The 24,040-nt window shown below is 43.0% G+C and overlaps 1 protein-coding gene across 1 annotated transcript in view; it reads left to right on the top strand.

Moving 5' to 3' along the window:
- The first annotated feature begins 7,040 nt into the window (after positions 1 to 7,040).
- Positions 7,041 to 24,040, top strand: part of lama5 (laminin, alpha 5) — a 223,022-nt gene continuing 206,022 nt past the window's right edge. The window contains exons 1-2 of the mRNA XM_089015936.1: positions 7,041 to 7,556; positions 12,759 to 12,911. Coding sequence (XP_088872062.1) covers positions 7,317 to 7,556; positions 12,759 to 12,911 — 393 coding nt within the window. The 5' untranslated portion in view covers positions 7,041 to 7,316. The remainder of the gene's footprint in view (positions 7,557 to 12,758; positions 12,912 to 24,040) is intronic.

The following is a 24,040-nucleotide window of genomic DNA, read 5'->3' as shown; positions in this document are numbered from 1 at the left end:
TTCTGTAAGCATCTTGCATTCGACAGGCCCACTTACGTGCATATTCCTGTCAGCTTTTTACTTCTTCGTCAGCTGTCAGACCAAAAACTAGGTCGATGGGCAACCGGGGAGACCTTCCATAGAGGAGGAAGAACGGTGAATAGCCAGTGGACTCATGTCTTGTACAGTTGTACGCATGAACTACATGAGGCAAATAGTCTTCCACTCAGCTTTCCTTTCTTCTTGGAGAGTGCGTAGCATCTGTAACAGTGTTCTATTCAGACGTTCTACAGGGTTGCTCTGCAGATGGTATTGGGTGGTTCGGAAATGCGCAACCAGACAACTGTTGAAGCCGCTGGAATAGACTGTGCCATTCGCTGCAGATACCTCAAACGGTTGGTCCGGGAATAGGGATTAAAGTGGCTGAATGGTTACGTTGGGCAGTGCTTCCTCTACCCACCCCCTACTCACCACGGACACTTGAGACCCTGAGTCAAGCAGCATTTGGAGTGGGACCCCATTGATTCTAACACTTATGAGCAACTAAAAAGGGACCCTTCCAATAGATACAAGAAAGAAATGACTGTCTCCAAAAGTTAGAGAAAGGAAAACATATAGACAAACAGATGTATTTTAGATTATACCCGGGAGAGGCCACGCCATGTATCTATGGCCTGCCAAAAATACATATGTCACATCTCGTCGACGTCCTGGGCGCGCCCCGCCCCTCCTGTCACCTCCTCCGCTGCTCCCTGGAGACTGCCCCTCCCATCATCACGCACCTGGGTTCCCACAGCTGTTTGTCATTCCCTTGATTGTGCCTTCTGACTATATTTGCCGATCGCACTATACCGTCTTCGTCGGAGTATTCTGAAAGCCACCCTTGCTACTTCCGTGCCGTCAGGTCTGCCGTCACCGATCACTCTCACTTACCTCATCCTGCTGTCATTTTTGCATGCGTGTCTCAGTAAAGACTTTTGTTTACGAGTATCTGTCTCGGCGTGTATTTTGGATCCAACCTCCCCGCTTTCCTTTCGTCACTCGAGCCCTGCCCTCAAGCCTCAAGTGATGTGACAACATAAAGAAGGGTTCCCCCTCAGACCCATTGTTTGTAGCATTGACTCTCCAATGTAGCCAAATATTTAAAAACTATCTTAGCTCCGTTGGTTGGTAACACAGAATATCACGTAGAGAACGCCACAGGGTTTGTAGAGAGGATCAAAGACCTCAGATTGGAACCTGAGGAAACTTTGGCATCATACGATGTGACTTCTCTCTTTACATCTGTCCCAACCCCAGCAGCAGTGTCAGTGGTGAGGACGAGACTGCTGGCGGACGTTTCTCTGCATGAAAGAACCAAACTTAAAGCGGATCACATCTGCCAATTATTGGAAATCTGCCTTAATACTACGTATTTTCAATTTCAGGAGAAATTTTATAAACAAATTCATGGTTGTGCTATGGGCTCACCGGTTTCACCCATGCATAGTGGCTAATCTGTACATGGAAGAGATGGAGAAACAGGCCCTCACATCCTTCCCGGGGACAAAACCTAGACACTGGTTTAGATATGTGGACGGTACTTTTGTCATAATTAAAAAACAAGAAAGTCAATCCTTCACAGATCACCTCAACTCTGTAGACATCAACATTAAATTTACTCGTGAGGACATTAAAGAGAAGCAACTAGCCTTCTTAAAGTAAGGCTAGTAAGTAAGATTGTAAAGTAATTATAAAAGAGGACAGAGCGCTAAAAACAGAAGTCTTTAGGAAGGCCACGCACACTGACCAATACTTACGTTTTGACTCTAACCACCCTTTACAACACAAGCTAGGAGTTATCAGAACCCTCCAGCATAGGGCTAAACTAATACCAACTAGCACTGAAGGTAGAGAAAAGGAGTCAAAACATATCAGGAGAGCACTCACTAACTGTGGGTACCGTCAGTGGTCATTCAACAAATGTCAGAAAGAAAGAATAGGGAATGAAACCAAAAATTCTCAAGATACAAAAATGAGAGGAGTAGCAGTACCTTACATTGCAGGAGTCTCTGAAAAATTACAAAGAGTCCTTTGGCAACACAAAATTCCTACTTATTTCAAACCGATAAACACGTGAAGGCAAAAATTAGTGCATCCAAAAGATAGGCTACCAAATGAAAAACAAAGTAATGTTGTTTATTCAATACATTGTAAGAATGAAAATTGTAAAGAGCAGTATATTGGGGAGACTCAACGAATACTCAAAAAAAGACTTTATCAACATCGCAGGGATAATACAAGTGGGCCTCAATCGGCAGTACATTTGCACCTAACACTAGCAACCAATCATTTGACGACAATGAGGTTAAAATCTTAGCGAAAGAACATAGATGGTTTGAAAGGGGGGTAAAAGAAGCGATTCTTATAAAACAACAAAATCCTTCATTAAACCGGTCTGGTGGGGTGAGGTTCAATTTGGATCGTTCATACAATAGCCTGCTTAGGCAAAACAGGTTAGGCAACATTCGTAATGCTGATAAGGTGATACCGGTGGGAGTGGGGCAAATAGGCCAGTCGTTAGTCAGGAATGTAGGAACAATCAGTGGGGCCACAGGGAGTGGTCCTCTGCTCCCCCCCAACCTGAGAGTAGGGACCTATCATAGCTGTGTCCGGCGCTGCCATGTCTGGACATTAGGGATATATAAATCGGGCCGATATGACCAGGCTGACTTTATTTCGCTGACGAAGCCTCTTGGATAGGAGGCGAAACGTCCGAAACCTTCAAATTTGTACAGATGACGGCTGAAGAAACCTTTTCATCGATGTTACAAATCAAATGTATTGCGTATTATTAGCTTTGTTATTATTAGCCTTATTATCGAGGTGGCTATTTATCTTTTAGCTATCTAGCTATTGAGGTAGCTATCTAACTTATCCTGTGACTGTAAAGTGACCTGGAGAGTTTTGAAAAGCACTTATAAATGAAATGGATTATTATGACAAAAATATTTAAAAGGCCAAATTGAGCGGAACGCGGTATGAAACATACGGGCAAGGAAGCACAATAAATTTACAGTACAAAACTAATGCAATCAAATAAACAGTCCACTCTCAACATACAGTATATACAGTCTAAAATTGACAGGTTATAGTTATGAGCTAGAAAATAGATAGCCTTTCGCTAGTGAATAGATAGCCATTACCTCGCAAATACATAGCCATTAGCCAGCGAACAGATAGCCATTAGCTAGCGAACAGATAGCCATTAGCCAGTACATACAATACTTTGTTTTATCTTTTCACCCCTCCCCCCCCTCCATTTCAATTTTGCTACTGTCGATTGCAAATGTCCCCATTGAGGGACTATCCAAGGCTTTATGATTGTGATTCTTAGCGCAGGAAGGTGTCTTTTCAACGGCAGACTGCTGTCATCATGAAATGTTTGCGTTGCAACATGTTTTTTGGCTCAGGAACTTCTTCCTTTTATTGCTTGGAAGGAAATGAGTGAGTGAGCTCACCTTTGTGTACAACACAACCACTTGAGTTTACAACTTCCGACCTTGCGGCGTGGACCACCGGAGCCTGTTGCAGCCTGTTGGAGCACGTTGGAGCTTGCCAAGTGGTGCGTCCTGACATCTAGAAAAGGCCTCATACTTGACAAACGACAAAGACTGTTGTCCATCAACCCTTAGATGTCTTTGTTTGGACTTTTCCACAGAGGAAGTGAGGGGAAAAGTCACTATAGGGGGTGAGCTGGTAGCCATCTTTTATTTCCACACCAAAACTTTAAATACCTAAAGGTTTTTAGGGATAAATCTATTTTCAAGTGAAACAACATCTAGCTATCTATTAGCTAGCTAGCTAACTTTCTAGCTATGTATTTGTTTTCTATTTGCTGTCTATTTGCAATCTATTTGCTATCTAGCTAGCTATCTGGCCAGCTAGCTATCTAGCCAGCTAGCTGTCTATTACCTAGCTAGCTAACTTTCTAGCTATGTATTTGTTTTCTATTTGCTGTCTATTTACAATCTATTTACTATCTAGCTGGCTATCTATCTAGCCAGCTACCTATCTAGACAGCTAGCTATCTATTAGCTAGCTAGCTAGGTTTCTATTTGAGTTAATTTCGGGTTGAGTGAAAGCTGGTGCATGTGAATGATGCTACTCACCCACAGAAAAAATGATGATGATGATGATGATGATGATGATTATAATTATTATTATTATTAAATCACTCCAAAACACTCAAGACTCCAAAACACACAAGACTATACAGTGATACCAACTAGTTTTCGGGAAACACACCTCCTCCCACTCCATTGCCTTTCAAAACTCTCAAGGTCACTTTACAGTCACAGGATCAGTTTTTCTGTGGGCGAGCAGCGGCAGCCACACACGCTAGCGTTCACTCAACCTGAAAGTAACTCAAAAAGATAGAAAGCGAGCTAGCTAGCTAATAGAAAGCTAATAATAAAACATTGTATTTATTAGCGCCTTTCAAAACTGTCAAGGATATAGCTAATAGATAGCTCGCTAGATAGATAGCTATATAGATAATAGCCAGCTAGCTTTACATTATACTACTTATCGATGAGAAGGTTTCTTCAGCCGTCATCTGTACAAAAGTGAAGGTTTCGGACGTTTCGCCTCCTATCCAAGAGGCTTCGTCAGCGAACTAAAGTCTGACTGGTCGTATCGGCCCCATTTACGGCGAAACGTAACACTTCGAAACCTTCACTTTTGTACAGATGACGGCTGAAGAAACCTTCTCATCGATGGACCACTCCTGTACGACTGAGAGCTTACACAGACGGATTATACTACTTAGCACATTCAACTAGCTACCTAATAGATAGCTACTAATAATAATCAAGCCATCAACGACCATCACAAAGGTAAATAAAATGACTTGATTCTACAGTACAGTTTATTTCTTTCATTACAATACCATAACACATTTGTTATACATAAAATAAGGTCTATTTCGTGTAGTTTTAAGGCTTATTCTGTAGAAAAATATATTTTATGGGGACCTGGGAATGGATTATTCTCATTTTAATGGTTTCCTGTGGGAAATTAATGTTTGGAATACACTTTTTGCCTTACACACACTTTTTGGGAACCAATTAAGTTTGTAAGCCAAGGTATCACTGTCCTTAATAATAATAATAATAATAATAATAATAATAATAATAATAATAATAATAATAATAATAATACATTTAATTTCTAAGCATCTTTCAAAACTCTCAAGGACACTTTCCAGTCACCGGATAAGGAAACATGCAAATCGCATTGAGGAAGCAATGGACTAGTGTATGTTACTCCTCTCACCTCTGGTCACAAGCTACAGGCTGTGATAGAACGAAGGAGATCCCGGATACAAGTGGCCCAAAGGAGTTTCCTCCCTTTGAGATAAGGTGAGGGGCTTAGTCATCCGGGAGGGACCCAGGCTCCGGCTTACGAACTTAATTGGTTCCAGGAGGGAGTCCAGACGCTTTTCATCTAAGTCAAAGGGAGAAAGATAAGGTGGCTCGGGTATCTGATTAGCATGTCTCCGGACAGCTCTCTGGTGAGGTATTCCGGGCATGCCCCACTGGCAGGAGACGACCCAGGACACACTGAAGTACTCTGTCTTCCAGCTGGCCTGGGAAAGCCTCTGGGCTTCCCGGAGAAAGTGGACCCTGAAGAAGTGCTACAAAATGGACGAATGGACGGATTCAGAGGGATTTTCCTCCATCCATCCATTTTCTAATATCCTCACAAGAGATATATTGGAGCCTATCCCGGCTGTCTTTGGGCAGGAGGCAGGGGACATCCTGAACTGAAGTTACCTCTGACTTCTCAACCTTATTGAATGCATTGTTAATAGCATAGCCACCTTATGTCAGTCGAGTCAATACAGTTACATCTTTGATACTGTATTTTTCAACTTTGCACTATGTACAGTTCTTTTTATGAAACTTTTTTTTCAGTCTCCTGACATTTGACATACAGTGATACCTCGGCTTACAAACTTAATTGGTTCCCAGAAAGTGTGTGTAAGGCTAAAAGTGTCTTACAAACATTAATTTTCCATAGGAAACTATTAAAAATGAGAATAATCTGTTCCCAGGTCCCCATAAAACGTCATTTTCTACTAAATAAGCCTTAAAATGACACAAAAGAGACCTTATTTTGTGTATAATAAATGTGCTATTGTATTGTCATGAAAGAAATAAACTACTGTATAATCAAGTCGTTTTATTGACCTTCGTGATGGTCATTGATGTAGTTGCCTCTTGATGAAATCCGAGTGAAGTTGCTCTGCTTTCTGGGCGATAATACCCTCACTCACACTGTCCCCTGCGAGCTGCTTTTCATTCATCCAAATCAACAGAAGTTTTTCAACCTCTTCTATTGCCTGAGACCGTTGCTTAGACAACACAGAAACACCTTTAGCCACACGTAGCAATGGTCGATTTAGCATACTGGTACTGGGACGCTAAGTCACACAACCGCACAACTCGTTCGTGTTTCTTGATGATCTTCTTCTGCTCGGCCGTCATTTTATTTTGTGTCCTCTTCGGCTGAACACTAGCCTGTGGTGGGGTCTTTTTATGTCCCATAATAGTAAAAGTACTCCACTCGATAACAAACCACATCTGCACTGAGTACACTCAAAGAAAGTGGGTGTGGAAAAGTAGTCCGGCAGCTGTTTGGCCAGGTAGTTTGGTGATCTTCCGCCGAAAACTAGTCTGCCAGCCATTGTAGCGCTCTGTGTGTTTCCCAAAAACTAGTTGGTATTCCAAGATTATATTCTCGTGAATTTAATGTTCGTAAGGCGCAACGTTTGTGAGTTTAAGCGTTTGTAAACCGAGGTATCACTGTACTTTGTTTTACCTTTTGACCCCCCTCTTGCCCACCTGTCAATTTTACAAGTGTAGATTGCAAATGTCCACATTGTGGGACTATTTGAGGCTTTCTTTGTGATGGTGAATTTGAAAAAGAAAGGAATTATCACGTGACTCGGCCCTTGCAAGCAGCCACCAACTCCCTCCATCTTGCGCGCGCACGAGCACGCAGGTAACGTGACCAAAAGTAGGAGGCCCACTTGGGCGCGTCCACGTTCCCCTTTAGGCTCGAACTCACTCGGCGGACGCACGCCGGCACCCTGACCGCTTCGACTGCCGTGCTGGAGGACGGACTCGGCTTTGATTCACTCGAGACGCAGCCGGCACCCTGACCGCTTCGACTGCCGTGCTGGAGGACGGACTCGGCTTTGATTCACTCGAGACGCGACTTGGCCAAACAGCAACCGAGCGTCCCGCTCCGCTTGGCTCGCGAGGTTTCCGAGCACAGGTGGCGTCACCGTGATGGCGCCCGTCGTTTTCCTGCCGTTACTTGGGACCGCGCTGGTGCTTTCGCTTCCGGTGTCCGCCGAAGAGGCCCCGAACGGCTTCAGTCTGCATCCACCCTACTTTAACCTGGCCGAGGGCACCAAGATAGCCGCCACCGCCACCTGCGGCGAGGACGATGCCGGCAAGAGCGTGGCAGACCTCTACTGCAAGCTGGTCGGCGGCCCGGTTTCCGGAGACCCGGGACAGACCATCCAGGTGAGCGAGAACCGCCGAATGCGACTTGCCAAGCGCCCCCCCTACCCCCGGTGATTCGACAATGCTTTCGCATCTCCGCCGACACCTTTTGTCCCAAGGGAAGAACTTTTTCACTTGCTTGAACTCACACGGCTGTTAAGTCATTTTCGACTGCAAACAACACTGCAAACAAAGCAGAATAACATCAAACACATTGGGTTTGAACAGCTCATGGAGCGTTTTGCTCCAAGAGCTGTTCTCTTTTCTATAAAAAAAGAAAGACAAAAAAACTACCAATAACAATTCTTCTCTTTGAGAAAGACTCCTTCAGTAGAAAAAGATGCTACAGCGCAGTGGAGTCAGGACGAATAGGCGCAGCAGCAAAATATTGTTTTACAACACCGTTCTTTTAAAAAGAGGTTTTATTTTTTGTTTCATTCTGCAGTATGTACATTTTTGCATTGAAAAAAACAAGAAAAAAGCTGACTACATTGTACTTCGCGGATTTCACCTATCGCGGGCTATTTTTGGAACGTATCTCCCGCGATAAACGAGGGTTCACTGTATACCAAAATGTTGACAGTTCATTTATAAATGTTATAACTTTTAGTGTTATTTTCATCATTTTATATTTTGTGTTATCGATTGTTATTACTGTGTCGGCGCACCCGCTTTCTGCTGACCCAAATACGCACGGCTTCCCATGCATGCGAGCTGTCCAAAAATCGCTCTTCCTGCTAACGGAAAAGCCAGAAGAGGTCACCTGTCTCAAAGAGGCGGCGGTGCCGACCGTGAGCCCGACGGGTCATTTACGTCGCGGCAATCCCACCTTCTTTCTTCTAGCTAGCTAGCTAGCTATTTGAGTCAGGAAACATATTAGCTATTTAGCTATCTATTAGCTATAGCAATCTATTAGCTATCTAGCTAGCTTTCAATCTATTTGAGTTATTCCGGGTTGAGTAAACACTGGCATGTTTGGCTGCCGCTGCTCACCCAAAGAAAAACACTTATCTTGTGACTGTAAAGTGACCTTGAGAGTTTTGAAAGGCGCTTAGAAATCAAATGTAGTATGATCGGAAATTTTCCACAGGCAAGACTTGGACTTTGTGAGTGAGTATTTTTTTGGATTGGATTGGATTGGATTGGATCGAAGCTAGCTAGCTAATAATGCAAATTTCCCCCTTGTGGCACTAATCTATTTGCTATCCAGATAGCCAGCTAGCTTTTCGAGTCAGGAAACATATTCACTATCTATTAGCTATCTTGCTAACTTTCTATCTATGTGAGTTACTTCTGAGTTGAGTGAACGCTGGCGCATGTGGCCACCGCCACCGACAGAAAAAACGCTTATCCTGTGACTGTAAAGTGACCTTGAGAGTTTTGAAAGGCGCTTAGAAATGAAATGTATTATTATGATTATAGCACGTTGAAATTGTTGACTCGTGAGTGCGTTATCGTGTCGATGACTGGATGGTTTATTTCATGTGTAGAAAGGTGAAGGCTTCCGCTCGGCCTTGATGGCTTCACGATGAAAGCTGAGCAGCTTGCCGCCTCTCGGTCACAACATTCCTCGTGTTGACTGAGCCACGTCGGCCATTTGGAGCCTTTTTGTCCTGCCGGCGATGGCATGGATGATCCCCGTTTGAGCCCCGCCTCTGCTAGCTCTCTTGTCCCCCCCCCCCGATAGTTGAGGTCGCAGTTGGACGTCGTGGGCGGCTTATCGTCGACGCTGCTGCACCTGCTGGTGATTTTAATCATAATAATCCTACATTTGATTTCTAAACGCCTTTCAAAACTCTCAAGGTCGCTTTATAGTTACAGGATAAAGTTTTTCTGTGGATGAGCAGTGGCAGCCACGCGCTAGCGTTCGCTCAACACGGAAGTAACTCAAATAGATAGAAAGATAGCTAGCCAGCTAATGGATAGCTAATAAATACCTAATAGATAGCCAGATAGCAATCAGCTAGCCACCTAGACAGCTTACAGCCAGCCAGCTAGACAGCTAATAGCTAGCTAGCTAATGGATAGCTAATAAATAGCTAATAGATAGCGAGATAGCCAACGGCTAGACAGCTTACAACCAGCCAGCTAGACAGCTAATAGCTAGCGAGCAAGCTAATGGGTAGCTAATAACTAGTTAATAGATAGCCAGATCACCAACAGCTAGCCAGCTAACAGCCACGCAGCTAGACAGCTAATAGCCAACATTGAGCCAGCTAATAGATAATAGCTAGCTAATAGATAGCCAGATAGCTAACAGCCAGCCAGCTAGACAGTTAATAGCCAACGGCTAGCCAGCTAACAGCTAATAGGCAGCTAGCTAGCTAATGGATAGCTAATAAATAGTTAATAGCCAGATAGCCGACAGCTTACAGCCAGCCAGCTAGACAGCTAATAGATAGCCAGCTAGCTAATAGAAAGTTAATTTTAAGAAGTGACGTTGCTCACCAGATCAATCGGAGCACTTGACAGGAGTTTCGCACCACTTGGATGGACACCAAAGTCGTGCTCAATGCTTCCTCATAACGACCATTGGACTACAAAAAAAATGCTGCAACTGTTGGGACGCATTATATGTAAGATTGAAAACACAACCCACAACACCAATCAACACTATTTAGCACTTTCTGCACCCTCTTTGTTGCATGAAGCAGTTCTCGATGAAAGAGGAGAAGATCAAAGCGTCCTTTTCACAAGTGGATCACGGACGTCATGGTGGAATGTTCATGTCTGCTATAAGCTAAATGTTGAAAGCAAACAAGAAGCGGTAGCATCCATTGATGAAAATAAATTGTCTCACATCTCCTTTCCCACGTCAATTGACTTCAATTCCAAGGCGCGACCGTTCCACATCCACATTGGCTCTCCCTTCTTGTCATTGGGGTCTCCTCAAGCCATGCATCCATCCAGCCGCATGAATGACTGAATAATACAGTGATACCTCGGCTTACGAACTTAATTGGTTCCCAGAAAGTGTGTGTAAGGTGAAAAGTGTGTCTTCCAAACATTAATTTACCATAGAAAACCATTAAAATGAGAATAATCCAATCCAAAATCCCCATAAAACATCATTTCCTACTGAATAAGACTTAAAACTTCACAAAATATACCTTATTTTATGCATAATGAATATGCTATGGTATTGTAATAAAAGAAATTAACTGTACTCTATAATAACGTTGTTTTATTGACCTTTGTGATGGTTGTTGATGGCTTGAAGGAATGGAGTGGGAGGAGGTGGGAGGGACAGTCACATTCCATAAAGACTGTAGGAAGGAGGGTTAGCCTATTTTTTCTAGGTTCTTATGGCAAGATGATATTCTCACGAATTTAACGTTTGTAAGGTGAAAAGTGCGTTAGCTAAAGCCTTCGTAAGCCGAGGCATCACTGTACTTTACTGGTTTGTTCTGTTGATATCTGTAAACATATGCAGTTCTTGATATGTACTGTCAATTTTGCTGACCCGGCCCACCTGTCTATTGCCATTTACTGGCAACCGGTTCAGGGTGTTCCCCCGCCTACTGCCTACTAAAGCCGATTGGAAATGAACTGTCATGATCTGGTTGGCGACCAACGGGTGGCGCTGTCGGCCCCACCTGCACCTGCACAGGTGCTGGTCATCCCGATCAGTGGCAGACTGCTACGTTCGAATTGGCAACCAACGGGTAGCGCTGTCAGCCCTGCCTGCTGCCTCGCAGGTGCTGGTCGTTCCCAATCACTGACACTCAAAAGGATTCCCAGCACGACCATTCGCTGTCGGGTCATTGTTGAATGCTGTTGAATGCTGTTGAATGCTGTTGTATGCTTTGTATGCATGTTGTATGCTTTGTATGCAATTGTATGCTGTGCATGTGTTTGTTTAACCTTGGCGGACTTTTACTCTTGGTTTTCTTTTGATACTTTGTATTTTTCTGTTCAAATGATTTTTAACGTTTTAGATTTTTGTTTTTGTTTTATTTTAATACAATTTGTCAAACACAACCTCTTGCTCCCTCCTGCCTGCTTTTTGGGATCTACATCTGCCATCACCACCTTGCAAACCACGACAGAATGACAGAATGTGGAGTGAAACACGTCACTCGACGAGCCGTAATGTCCACGTCAACGTCTGGCCGAGACCTCCTTCCAGGTGGCCGTCCAGGGTGACACGGGGTGTCTGGCAGTGCACGCCCACGTCCAGCCACGCTGTCGTGGTGCATGTTGAATTGAGTCGTATCCACGACGAGCCGTGTAACGTCCGCGTCCACGTCAGTCCGAGACACCACTCACCGCTGGATCCCGGAGCTGCTATGGACTGGTCTTGTTTCCCCGGTGCCGGGCAGTCCGCGACCACGTTAGCCCACGCCGCATCGAGTTTGAATTGAGTCACTCGACTAGCCATAACGTCCACGCCAACGTCCGGTCGAGACCCGTTCCCATACGGCCGTCCGGGGGCCACTCTGCGCCTGGCAGTGCAACGTCCACGTCGCGCCATGCGTCGTCACGTGAACATGCGAGATGGATCGCGTCCACGACGATCCGTGCCGTGTCCACGTCCACTTCAGGCCGAGTTCCGTTTCCATCAGGCTGCCGCCCATCATATGCTGGAGAGGCAACGGTTGCCGCCTCCACCATTGTTCCCTGGCGAGTTGGACCTTTTGGGAGACTGTTGGGACTTCTGGAAGCAGTCCCTTGAAGGGGGGGTACTGTCATGATCTGGTTGGCGACCAACGAGTGGCGCTGTCGGCCCCGCCTGCAACTGCACAGGTGCTGGTCGTCTTCATCAGTGGCGGACTGCCACGTTCGGATCAGGGACCAACGGGTAGCGCTGTCAGCCCTGCCTGCTGCCTCGCAGATGCTGGTTGTTCCCAATCAGTGACACTCAAAAGGACTCCTGGCACGACTATTCGCTGTCGGGTCATTGTTGAATGCTGTTGTATGCTTTGTATGCATGTTGTATGCTTTCTATGCAATTGTATGCATTGTATGCTGGGCATGTGTTTGTTTAACCTTGGCAGACTTTTACTCTTGGTCTTTATTTGATACTTTGTATTTTTCTGTTTGAATGACTTTGACGTTGTAGATTTTGTTCCTGTTGACTTTATTTTAATACAATTTCGCAAATACAACCTGCTGCTCCCTCCTGCCTGCTTTTTGGGATCCACAACTGCCATCACCACCTTGCAAACCATGACATGAACAGCAGCTACATTGACACTGACTTGATTGTAATGTCTTTTTCAGGGCCAGTATTGTGACATCTGTCGCCAAGGCGACAGCGACCGCGCCCATCCCATAACAAACGCCATCGACGGCACCGAACGATGGTGGCAGAGCCCGCCGCTGTCACGCAGCACTGAGTTCAACGAGGTCAATGTGACGCTGGACCTTGGACAGGTCTGTTGTCCGAACGCTTCCGATCCTTCGTTCAACAAAGTACAAATTCAGTCTCAGGTCAATGTTTAGTCGCACTTTAAGACAGACATTAAACAGCAACCTTGGCTAAATATTGGGAGCCGGAGAAAGAGACGTAGAGACAGAGAGAGACACAGCAGATACACAAAGAGCGAGAGACAGAGAGAAAGAGACAGATAATATCAATCACTTCTTTGTTGTTGTAATTGTCACGGTCGTGTCAGACTTGCGTCCTGAGATGATCCATTTTCAAATCCCGTTTTGCGTGTGCACAAAATCATTTTGCTTCAGACAACTTCAATATTTCAAAGTTTAAAACAAAATCCTCAAACAACAGGACTCGATTTCGCACTTCCCATATTGGTGTTTTGTTTTTTTTTTTTTTTCAATGAAATTGGATGTCGGCGGTTGACTCGTTCGTGGCTGACACGTTGGCTCACGCAAGTCCAGAGGTGGCAGGGTTTGGATTGGATTAGCCCTTATTCGTCTCGCAGTGGAGAAAATTACATTTCACTGCAGCAAAGTGATGGAAGGAAAAGGAAATGAAAGGAAGAAGTAGAAAAACAAAATTCAGGAGCTGCTGTAAAGGCACCCACTCTCGCGGCGCCATCTTCAAGTCAAAAACAAACAAAAGAATAAATAATATGATGCAACACAAAAGACACAGTCATTCAATCTTCAGCACTTGCTGCACCTTCTTTGTGACATGAAGTAGTTGTATATGAAAAACAGGATGAAGGCGTCCTTTTCACCAGTGGATTTCTGACCAGTCTGAAAACTCACCTGTCCTCTTTGGCATTCGACTCGGCATGAGTCTGACATGATCTTGGTTCCACCCACTGGTGCTTTCTACTATCTTTGTGACTGCTTTATTTCCTGTGTCCGTGTTAAAGCTCTTTGTTCCAGCTTCAGCTATTGTTAAAGCACTAGATCAATCAAGATGGATTGTTTTGTATTGTATTGCTTCGCACTTCCTGTCATTGAAGGACATTAAAGGTCAAACTTGTTGGTGCCACAAAGTCATAGTGTGTGTGTGTGTGTGTGTGTGTGTGTGTGTGTGTGTGTGTGCTTGTGTGTATCCTAGCTGACATCGAACGAGTATGAAAAACTGTTATTATATTTAATTATTTAACTACAGTGATACCTCAGATTACGAATTTAATTGGTTCCAAGAAAGTGTGTATAAGGTGAAAAGTGTGTCTTCCAAACATTAATTTCCCATGGGAAACCATTAAAATGAGAATACACTGAGACCTCAACTTACGAACACCTTATCTTACCAACTTTTCGTCTTACGAACGTCAAATTTATGAAAATTAAACCTTATAATACGCACTATTTTCATAATTCACACCCACCACGGCTGGTGGAGTAATCTTCGGCGGAAGAACACCAAAGCACACGAACTTCGGATCTGGCGGAGTGATCTTCGGCGGAAGCACACGACCGAACAGCGCTGCAGCCGGCGCTACTTTCCACACCCCCTCTCATTGAATGCACACGTCGATCGCCTACTTGGAGCTTTTTGCTGATAAAAAAATACGCCACAGGCTCGTGTTCAGCCCAAGAAGACACAAAATAAAATCACTGTCGCTGAGAAGAAGGAGATAATTGAAAAACACAAACGAGGTGTGCGTTTGTGTGATTTGGTGGCCGAGCACCGCTATGCTAAGTCAACCATTGCTACCATTCTCCGGAACAGAGAAGCCATCAAAGGTGCGTCTGTTGCAAAAGTTGTTTCCGTGCTCTCAAAGCGACGGTCTCGGGCAATCGAAGAAGTTGAAAATCTTATGTTAATTTGGATTAACGAAAAGCAGCTATCCGGCGACAGCGTGAGTAAAGCTATTTTATGCGAGAAAGCACGGCTAATTCATGTCGATATCGCCATGCACCAACCTGGAAGTTCGCCGCTTATTGAGGATTTTAAAGCGAACGGATGGTTCGAGAACATCTGAGGGCGAGGAGGTGATGGCTGCAGCATCAAGTGAGCTCATAAACCGAAAACCGAACAGTTTCATCCAGAAAAGACTGTGGCTATGACAATCATCAACATGATGAACGATAATGTGATGCCTCAGCTTCGTAAGACCTTACAAGTTAGAAAGCAACAGGTGTCAATTAAGAGGTTTTTAATCAGCAAAAATGATGAGGAGTCTCCAAAGAAGAAAAGAGAAGCCACACCAGAGGTTGAGTTACCAACAGTCCTTATGGAAGGTGACTCTCCTTCCATAAGCCATCAACGACCATCAAAAAGGTAAATAAAACTTTATTTTAGAGCACAGTTTATTTCTTTAATTAGTCCTCATGTAATGTGCCTCTCTTTCCAAACAGCAATTCCCTTTGACCTCGGACCTCCAACGCCATTCCATCAAGCCATCAATGACCATCACAAATGTAAATAAGGTGACTTTATTATACAGTGCAGTGTATTTATTTCATTACAATACAACAGCACATTTATTATACATAGAATAAGGTACGTTGTGTGTAGTTTTAAGGCTTATTTAGTTGAAAAGTATATTTTATGGAAACCCGGGAATTGATTATTCCCATTTTAATGGTTTCCTATGGGAATTTGTTTTTGAGATACACACTTTTCACCTTACACACTTTGCCTGGGAACCAATTAAGTTCGTAAATTGAGGGCACACTGTAATCCGTTCCCAGGTCTCCATAAAACATTATTGTATGTATAATAAATGTGCTATTGTATTGTAATTCAAGAAATTACCTGTACTGTATAATAAAGTCGTTTTGTTGACCTTTGTGATGGTCGTTGATGTCATTGCCTTTTGATGATATCCGAGTGAAGTTGCCGTGCTTTCTCGGCGATAATACCCTTACTCACACTGTCCCCTGCTAGCTGCTTTTTGTTAATCCAAATCAACAGACGCAGTAGTCAATTTAGCATACTGGTAGTGGGACGCTAAGTCACACAAACGCACAACCCGTTGGTGTTTCTCGATGATTTCCTTCTTCTGCTCGACCATCATTTTGTTTTGTGTCCTCTTTGGTTGAACACTTGCCTGCGGTGGGGTTTTTTTTGCTCTCATATTACCAAAAGTACTCCACTTGATAACAAACTACATCTGCACTCAAAGAAAGAGGGTGATGAAAACTAGTCCGCCAGCCACCGTGGCTGTTCGACCATGTGGTTGAGTTCGTCTTTCGAAAACTAGTTCGTATGCCAAGATTCTATTCTCGCGAATTTAATGTTCGTAAGGTGAAAAGTTCGTTAACTAAAGCCTTCGGAAGTCGAGGTATCACTGTACTTTCGTATCCCTCCTCCAAAGCAGACCAAGAACACAATCTGTTGTGGTGAGCGTCTGTCAGGATTAAATGTTCTCCCCTGGCGAGTGGACGAGTGAGGTCACATGTAGGTTAACATTTTCCATCTTTCTTTCATGGCGTGCACTGGCCATGAAGATCAGTCGAGAGTGGAGCAACACATTTGACCTTAATAGGACTTGTGTGTGTTCGTGCACCACAACGGCGCAGAGGCGCTGTGCAACCGCGCTTGTATGATGGAACTGAACAGCAAATTCACTCACTGTCCATTTTTTGGGGGTTAGCTCTTCACATTTCAATTTTCTTGCTTGCTAACTAGCTATTAGCTTGCTTGCTAAGTAGCTATGAGCTAGCTTGCTGGTGATCTATTTCAAAGTCAGCTTTATTGTCAAATATGATAATATGCATGCAATATTATAATATTATATATATATATTATAATATGGGGCGGCCCGGTAGCCGAGTGGTTAGCACACCGGTTTGACAGTGCAGAGGTCGCCGGTTCGCGTCCCGGTCCGGCCTCCCTGTGTGGAATTTGCATGTTCTCCCCGGACCCGCGTGGGCTTTCTCCGGGTCCTCCGGTTTCCTCCCACGCTCCAAAAACATGCATGGCAGGCAGATTGACCACTCCAAATTGCCCCTAGGTGTGAGTGTGAGAGTGACTGTTGTACGTCTTTGTGTGCCCTGCGATTGGCTGGCAACCAATTCAGGGTGTCCCCCGCCTCGTGCCCGAAGACAGCTGAGATAGGCTCCAGCAACCCCCGCGACCCTAATGAGGAATAAGCGGTACGGAAAATAAGATGAGATATTATAATATGCATATGCTATTTGCTATCTTTTTGCTGGCTATTACCTATCTATCTGGCTCGCTGGCTATCTAGCTAGCTATTAGCTATCTATTAGCTATCTAGCTATGTATTAGCTATCTAGCGAGCTTTCTATCTATTTGATTTATTCTGGGTTGAGTGAACGCTTGTGTGTGTGTGGCTGCCGCTCCTCACCCACAGGAAAACTGATCCTGTGACTGTAAAGTGACCTTGAGAGTTTTGAAAGGTGCTCAGAAATCAAATGTATTATTATTATTATTATTATTATTATTATTACTGCTGTTCACGATTAACTCATTCACGGCCGTTCCCGAATGATTTGGGGATTGGAAATATGACATGGAGCGCCATTCCTGAATTTGTTCGGGTTTTGTTTTTTCATGCTTGGTTGCCGATAATGCGTTGGCCATGGCCTCTGGCAATGTTTTTCCCTTCCACCAGAGGGCAGCATTCGCCTTTTTCCCACATTAGCGCTTTGTTCTAGCTTCAGCTGTTGTTAAAGCACTATATAAACCAGTATATAAACTACGGCCCGCGAGCCACATACTTGGCTTTTTAATCCGGCCCGCCGAATTTGTCCAAATTATAGTAAAATTAAAGTGTCTGAAACTCGTGACAAAAAGGTAGCGGACAAAAGGGCAGAGAACTCTGAAAAGTTGCCTGCCCCGTTTTTCACAACTTGAAACACGATAAGACCATCGTCACAAAGTATTACGTTTTTATATTAATTAAGGCTGTACCGACAACAAATGTTATTTTGCTAAATTTGCGGTAAATGTCCAAGGCTGCAGATTGCGCTGCAGTAGTCATTTGTCATCATGGTGCACAATGCAATGTTTGCATTGCTTGCTACAAGCCTCTAAGCCCCTTTCATGACTCTCACGTACACTTTACAGTCACGGTTTGATATAAATTTACGTTTTTTTAGCGTCACACATGTTGTTAGCTTCTTTTTAATCTTTCTTCTGGGCTGAGGTTCTGTGCATCTATTTTGGAAAATGATATGCAAATGCACAACCTTATAACGCTTGCGAAAGTCCAGAAGAAAGAAGCAGACTTCTGATTGGCTGCCGTGCCGAGTATGCAAATTTCAACTACAGGTAGAGTATGCCTGTGTGCTTGGCGACGGTACACGTGCACTGTTTGCACCTGAAGGCGAGGGCGTCCGTGGCTAGTTTGTAGAGCGCGCGGTCAGGACAATCCATCCATGATTTAGCAGAGTTTAAGGTATTATTGAGCTTGAATATTTCGTTGTGGAATATGTTTTGAATGTTGAAAGTGATTCAATTTCTCAATAAATGTTGATTTCTTAACTTTGCACCTTCGATTGAAACTTATTAAAAACAGACGCAATCTTGATGAATCAGTGCATGTTATTTTAATCTATTTCCATTTCCTCCTCCCAGTATCGTCTGTCTAAGCTCTCAGTCGTACAGGAGTGGTCCATCGATGAGGTTTCTTCAGCCGTCATCTGTACAAAAGTGAAGGTTTCGGACGTTTCGCCTCCTATCCAAGAGGCTTCGTCAGCGAACTAAAGTCTGACTGGTCGTATCGGCCCCATTTACGACCAGTCAGACTTTAGTTCGCTGACGAAGCCTCTTGGCGAAACGTCCGAAACCTTCACTTTTGTACAGATGACGGCTGAAGAAACCTTCTCATCGATCCTCCCAGTATCGGCGAAATAGTCTGTAAATGCCATATCTTGCATATTCCTTGAGACAAATTTATTAATTGATCAGGGATATGTTTCACATTTGAAAGACAGTTAATAAATTGGGTTGTAGTGTTCTTACTGTGCTATGAGGTTTGTACACACTACGTTTAAAGGACAACCGGCACCATTTTTTTTTTGTTTCCTACTGACATCAGAAAAACGTTTTATAGCATCTAAAATACCCAAAACACGCAGGCTGATATTTTTAGTCAAATGAAAAACACCAATAAAAATGACTTCAAAATGAATCCGGAAATGGCCAGTTTCAGAAGGTCCCACCCCCTTGTTCGTGACGTCACGCCAAGATGTCTTGCCTTGCTCGAGAATCAAAACAATGGCTTCAGATTCGGAGAAGATGCTTTCTTGTTACTCATCCAATTATGAATATGATTCAAATAGTTCCGAAGAGGAAAGCATAAATGTTTGCAATTGATTCAAGGAGTCTCTCATCTCTCATCTCATCTTCCGTACCGCTTATTCCTCATTAGGGTCGCGGGGGTTGCTGGAGCCTATCTCAGCTGTCTTCGGGCACGAGGCGGGGGACACCCTGAATTGGTTGCCAGCCAATCGCAGGGCACACAAAGACATACAACAGTCACTCTCACACTCACACCTATGGACAATTTGGAGTGTTCAATCTGCCATGCATGTTTTTGGAATGTGGGAGGAAACCGGAGGACCCGGAGAAAACCCACGCTGGCCCGGGGAGACCATGCAAACTCCACACAAAGGGAGGGGCGCGAACCGGCGACCTCTGCACTGTGAAGCCGCCGTGCTAACCACTCGACTACCAGGCTGCCGGCTATCTAGCTCAGGGGCGGCCAACCAGTCAAAGATAACTTGTTCGGAGGCGTCGGTTGTCCTTTAATTCTTTAGGTTTAGTATTTCCGGCCCAAACACTCCGCCCGCGAGTCAAAAAGTTTGCCCACCCCTGATATAAACCACTAAGTATTGTATCGTATTTAGTACATCTGCCCCTAATTCAAGCCCATATAACTCCAGACCCTAATAAGGTAGAAATAAACTCTTTATTTCTGATGAAAGAAGAGAGTGTTAGTTTTTTTACGCTACATTGAATGTTGATCTAGTCGTAAAACTCCATATTTTGTCAATCCTGGAATTCGAGTCACAATGACAAAAACTGGCACTGGAGTAGACACATTTGCCTCTTGTACATCTGCCCCTACTTCGAGGTTGTATAACTCCAGAACCAAATAAGGTAGAAATAAACTATTTATTTCTGATGAAAGAAGAGAGTCTAAGGTTTCTAACGCTGTATTGAATTATTATGTAGTCCTAAAAGTCCATATTTTGTGGGTCCTGGAATTGGAGTCACAGTGACAAAAACTGGCACTGCAGCGGACACATTTTTGCACGTCTGGCAGTGAATGAGCTAATGCTAACTGCTAGCATTAGCAAATACTTGAAGTGAAGCTGCATTCTTCCAAATAACCGTTCCAAAAAGCCACACAAATTGCGGGGAGACGAAGTGAAGTGATTGCGAGCTGTACTTCCTTATTTGCCTTCATCGGCTTGGAGGTTATCTGCTGATTGTTTTATCTTCCGCCTCCTCCTGGTCTGGAATGCTTGTGGAATTTGGAACAGCTGAACTTTTTAATGAGGCCATCATGAGAACAAGCTCGTTCGCAGTTCAGTCTTAGAAAAAAAAAAAACCCTGAAATGACAGCTTCATATTTGCATTTAGCGTATTTATTCGAGTATAATGCGCAGCCCTTATTTTCAATTAAAAATCGGTACCAAAATTGTAAGTTGTAAGTGACAACATGCGTCCATGATAAAAATCATTGATTAACAATGTAAACTATGAACAGAATACCGAAATAAAATTAACAATATTTATTTCAAATAGCTGGCTGGCTTTTAGCCGTCTAGCTGGCTGGCTGGACGGCTGGCTGTTGGCTGGCTAGCTGTTGGCTATCTGGCTATCTATTAGCTATCCATTAGATAGCTAGCTGTTAGCTGTCTAGCTGGCTGGCTGTTGGCTGGCTAGCTGTTGGCTATCTGGCTATCTATTAGCTATTTATTAGCTATCCATTAGCTAGCTAGCTGTTATCTGTCTAACTGGCTGGCTGTAAGCTGTCTAGCTGGCTAGCTGTTGGCTATCTCGCTATATATTAGCTATTTATTAGCTATCCATTAGCTAGCTAGCTCTTAGCTGTCTAGCTGGCTGGCTGTAAGCTGGCTAGCTGTTGGCTATCTGGCTATCTGTTAACTATTACATGTAGCTATCCATTAGCTAGCTAGCTTTCTATCAATTTGAGTTACTTCGGGGTTGAGTGAACGCTGGTGCATGTGGCTGCCGCTGCTCACCTACAGAAAAACTGATCCTGTGAATGTAAAATGACCTTCAGAGTTTTGAAAGGCGCTAAGAAATCAATGTATTATTATTATTATTATTATTATTTACAATCCTTCAAAGTCTGAGTCATCATCAGCAATGCTTAACTCACGTTTCAGTGTAGGCGAGGAAAGGAAATGAAGCGTCGCTAAAGAAATGCTAATCAACAATAAAAAAAAAGGAATGCACGTGAACTAGGTCTTTCCGGCAATCGAAAGTGAAGGGTGAGAATAGCCATGGAAATGCTGCCCCCTCCTTGAAGGGATAACGCATTAAATATATAGGATAATGTTTTCCCAAGGCCTTGTTTATTACGCGCACCCAAACATTCAGTTCTTTTTTCACGAGAAAATCTTGCGCGTTAATGCCACTCCCAGCTCAAGTTTATTCCAATACGCAACAGAAAACATCGATCGTTTATTTAATAGAACCACAGTCTAGCCTTAATAGCAATTATTAGCATTATCTATCTATCTACAGTAAAGTCTCGTTATATCGATATTCAAGGGAGTCCGAAAAAATATCGATATAACCGGGACTATCGATATATCCGACCCTGTTTGCATGTAATTTTCTCCATGCGTGCATAGAAATAGTATCGATATAACCGGGACTATCGATATATCCGATATCGATATAACGAGACTTTACTCCATCTATCTATCTATCTATCTATCTATCTATCTATCTATCTATCTATCTATCTATCTATCTATCTATCTATCTATCTATCTATCTATCTATCTATCTATCTATCTATCTATCTATCTATCTATCTATCTATCTATCTATCTATCTATCTATCTATCTATCTATCTATCTATCTATCTATCTATCTATCTATCTATCTATCTATCTATCTATCTATCTATCTATCTATCTATCTATCTATCTATCTATCTATCTATCTATCTATCTATCTATCTATCTATCTATCTATCTATCTATCTATCTATCTATCTATCTATCTATCTATCTATCTATCTATCTATCTATCTATCTATCTATCTATCTATCTATCTATCTATCTATCTATCTATCTATCTATCTATCTATCTATCTATCTATCTATCTATCTATCTATCTATCTATCTATCTATCTATCTATCTATCTATCTATCTATCTATCTATCTATCTATCTATCTATCTATCTATCTATCTATCTATCTATCTATCTATCTATCTATCTATCTATCTATCTATCTATCTATCTATCTATCTATCTATCTATCTATCTATCTATCTATCTATCTATCTATCTATCTATCTATCTATCTATCTATCTATCTATCTATCTATCTATCTATCTATCTATCTATCTATCTATCTATCTATCTATCTATCTATCTATCTATCTATCTATCTATCTATCTATCTATCTATCTATCTATCTATCTATCTATCTATCTATCTATCTATCTATCTATCTATCTATCTATCTATCTATCTATCTATCTATCTATCTATCTATCTATCTATCTATCACCTCGGGATCTGCCCGGACCAGCAGAAGTGGCTGGGAAGGGGGAAGTCTGAGGCACACAATACATGAAGTAGAGTTGGAATATTGTACTGCTATTGCATGAATAAAATCAAGATAAATTCGCAAGAAATATCATAATGCTAATATGAAACGCTATGACGGATTAATGAAGTGTGCAAATTATCTCAGGAGGCCATTTTGTGTTGAGGCAGCTGGGTCTGTTTTATAATTTGGGGGGGTTCAGAGCTATAAATGACTACTACTACTGCGATACATTAACGTGATTGGACTTTTAGGTTTTCAGTGGCAGCCCTTAAAAATGTTTTTAATGTATCTTTACAGGTAACATCCGACTTACGACCGAGTTCCGTTCCGACTAAACGGTTGTTTGTCAAAATGGCCGTAAATCGAAATCCATTCAAAATGTTGAAGAGACTCGGAGACGAAATGACTGGCAAACTCCCCCCTCTGGTGCCATCACACAGTCAATTGCTGTGCGAGAGTGAGAGGCTGGCTGGCTGGAGAAAATTGTCGTCCACGTTGCCGTCCTGTGTTGTGGTGCCAGGCGTAGAATTAAAATTTTTAAAATAGGATCTGGAGGTCGTGGTCGTAAGTACGGGTGGTCGTAGTCGAGCTGGTTGTAAGTAGGATGTTTCCTGTATTTGTAATGGCAAAACTCTCTACGAAACAATTTAAAACATAATTTAGCTATCGAGCTGGCTATCTGGCTGGCTATCTGGCTAGCTATCTATTAGCCCTCTATTAGCTAGCTAGCTTTCTATCTATTAGAGTTACCTCCGGGTTGAGTGAACGCTGGCGCGTGTGGCTGCAGCTGCTCACCCACAGAAAAACTGATCCTGTGACTGTAAAGTGACTGAGAGTTTTGAAAGGCGCTTAGAAATCAAATGTATTATTATTATGAGATGCAGACAGTTTACTGCGCATGTGCACGTTATGCTTTTATCAATCCGACCGTACACAGCGATAAAAATGTGTATTATAGCGGTCAACCTTGGCTAATAGCTGCTCTTACAAATGATTACAAGTCTCGTATAAAAGTTGTAGTACGCCGTACATTATTTGATATGATAGAAAACGCTAACAATACCAGATTAAAATTTAAGAATTAACTAGCTGGCTATCTAGCTAGCTATCTGGGTATCTAGCTAGCTATCTATTAGCTATCTATTAGCTATCTAGCTGGTTATCTAGCTCGCTATCTACAGTATTAGCTGTCTAGTTAGCTGTCTACTGTATTACCTATGTATTAGCTAGCTAGCTAGCTTTCTATCTATTTGAGTTACTTCGGACGCTGGTGCATGTTGCTGCCGCTGCTCACCCACAGAAAAACTTATCCCGTCACTATAAAGTGACCATGAGAGTTTTGAACGGCGCTTAGAAATCAAATGTCGTATGATGGGAAACTTTTTTTTCCCCAG

This window comes from Hippocampus bargibanti, linkage group LG01 (assembly GCF_051943395.1).
Source record: "Hippocampus bargibanti isolate YZ-2025 linkage group LG01, ASM5194339v1, whole genome shotgun sequence".
In the NCBI taxonomy this organism is placed as follows: domain Eukaryota; kingdom Metazoa; phylum Chordata; class Actinopteri; order Syngnathiformes; family Syngnathidae; genus Hippocampus; species Hippocampus bargibanti.
This window is presented reverse-complemented; position numbering and strand designations above follow the sequence as displayed.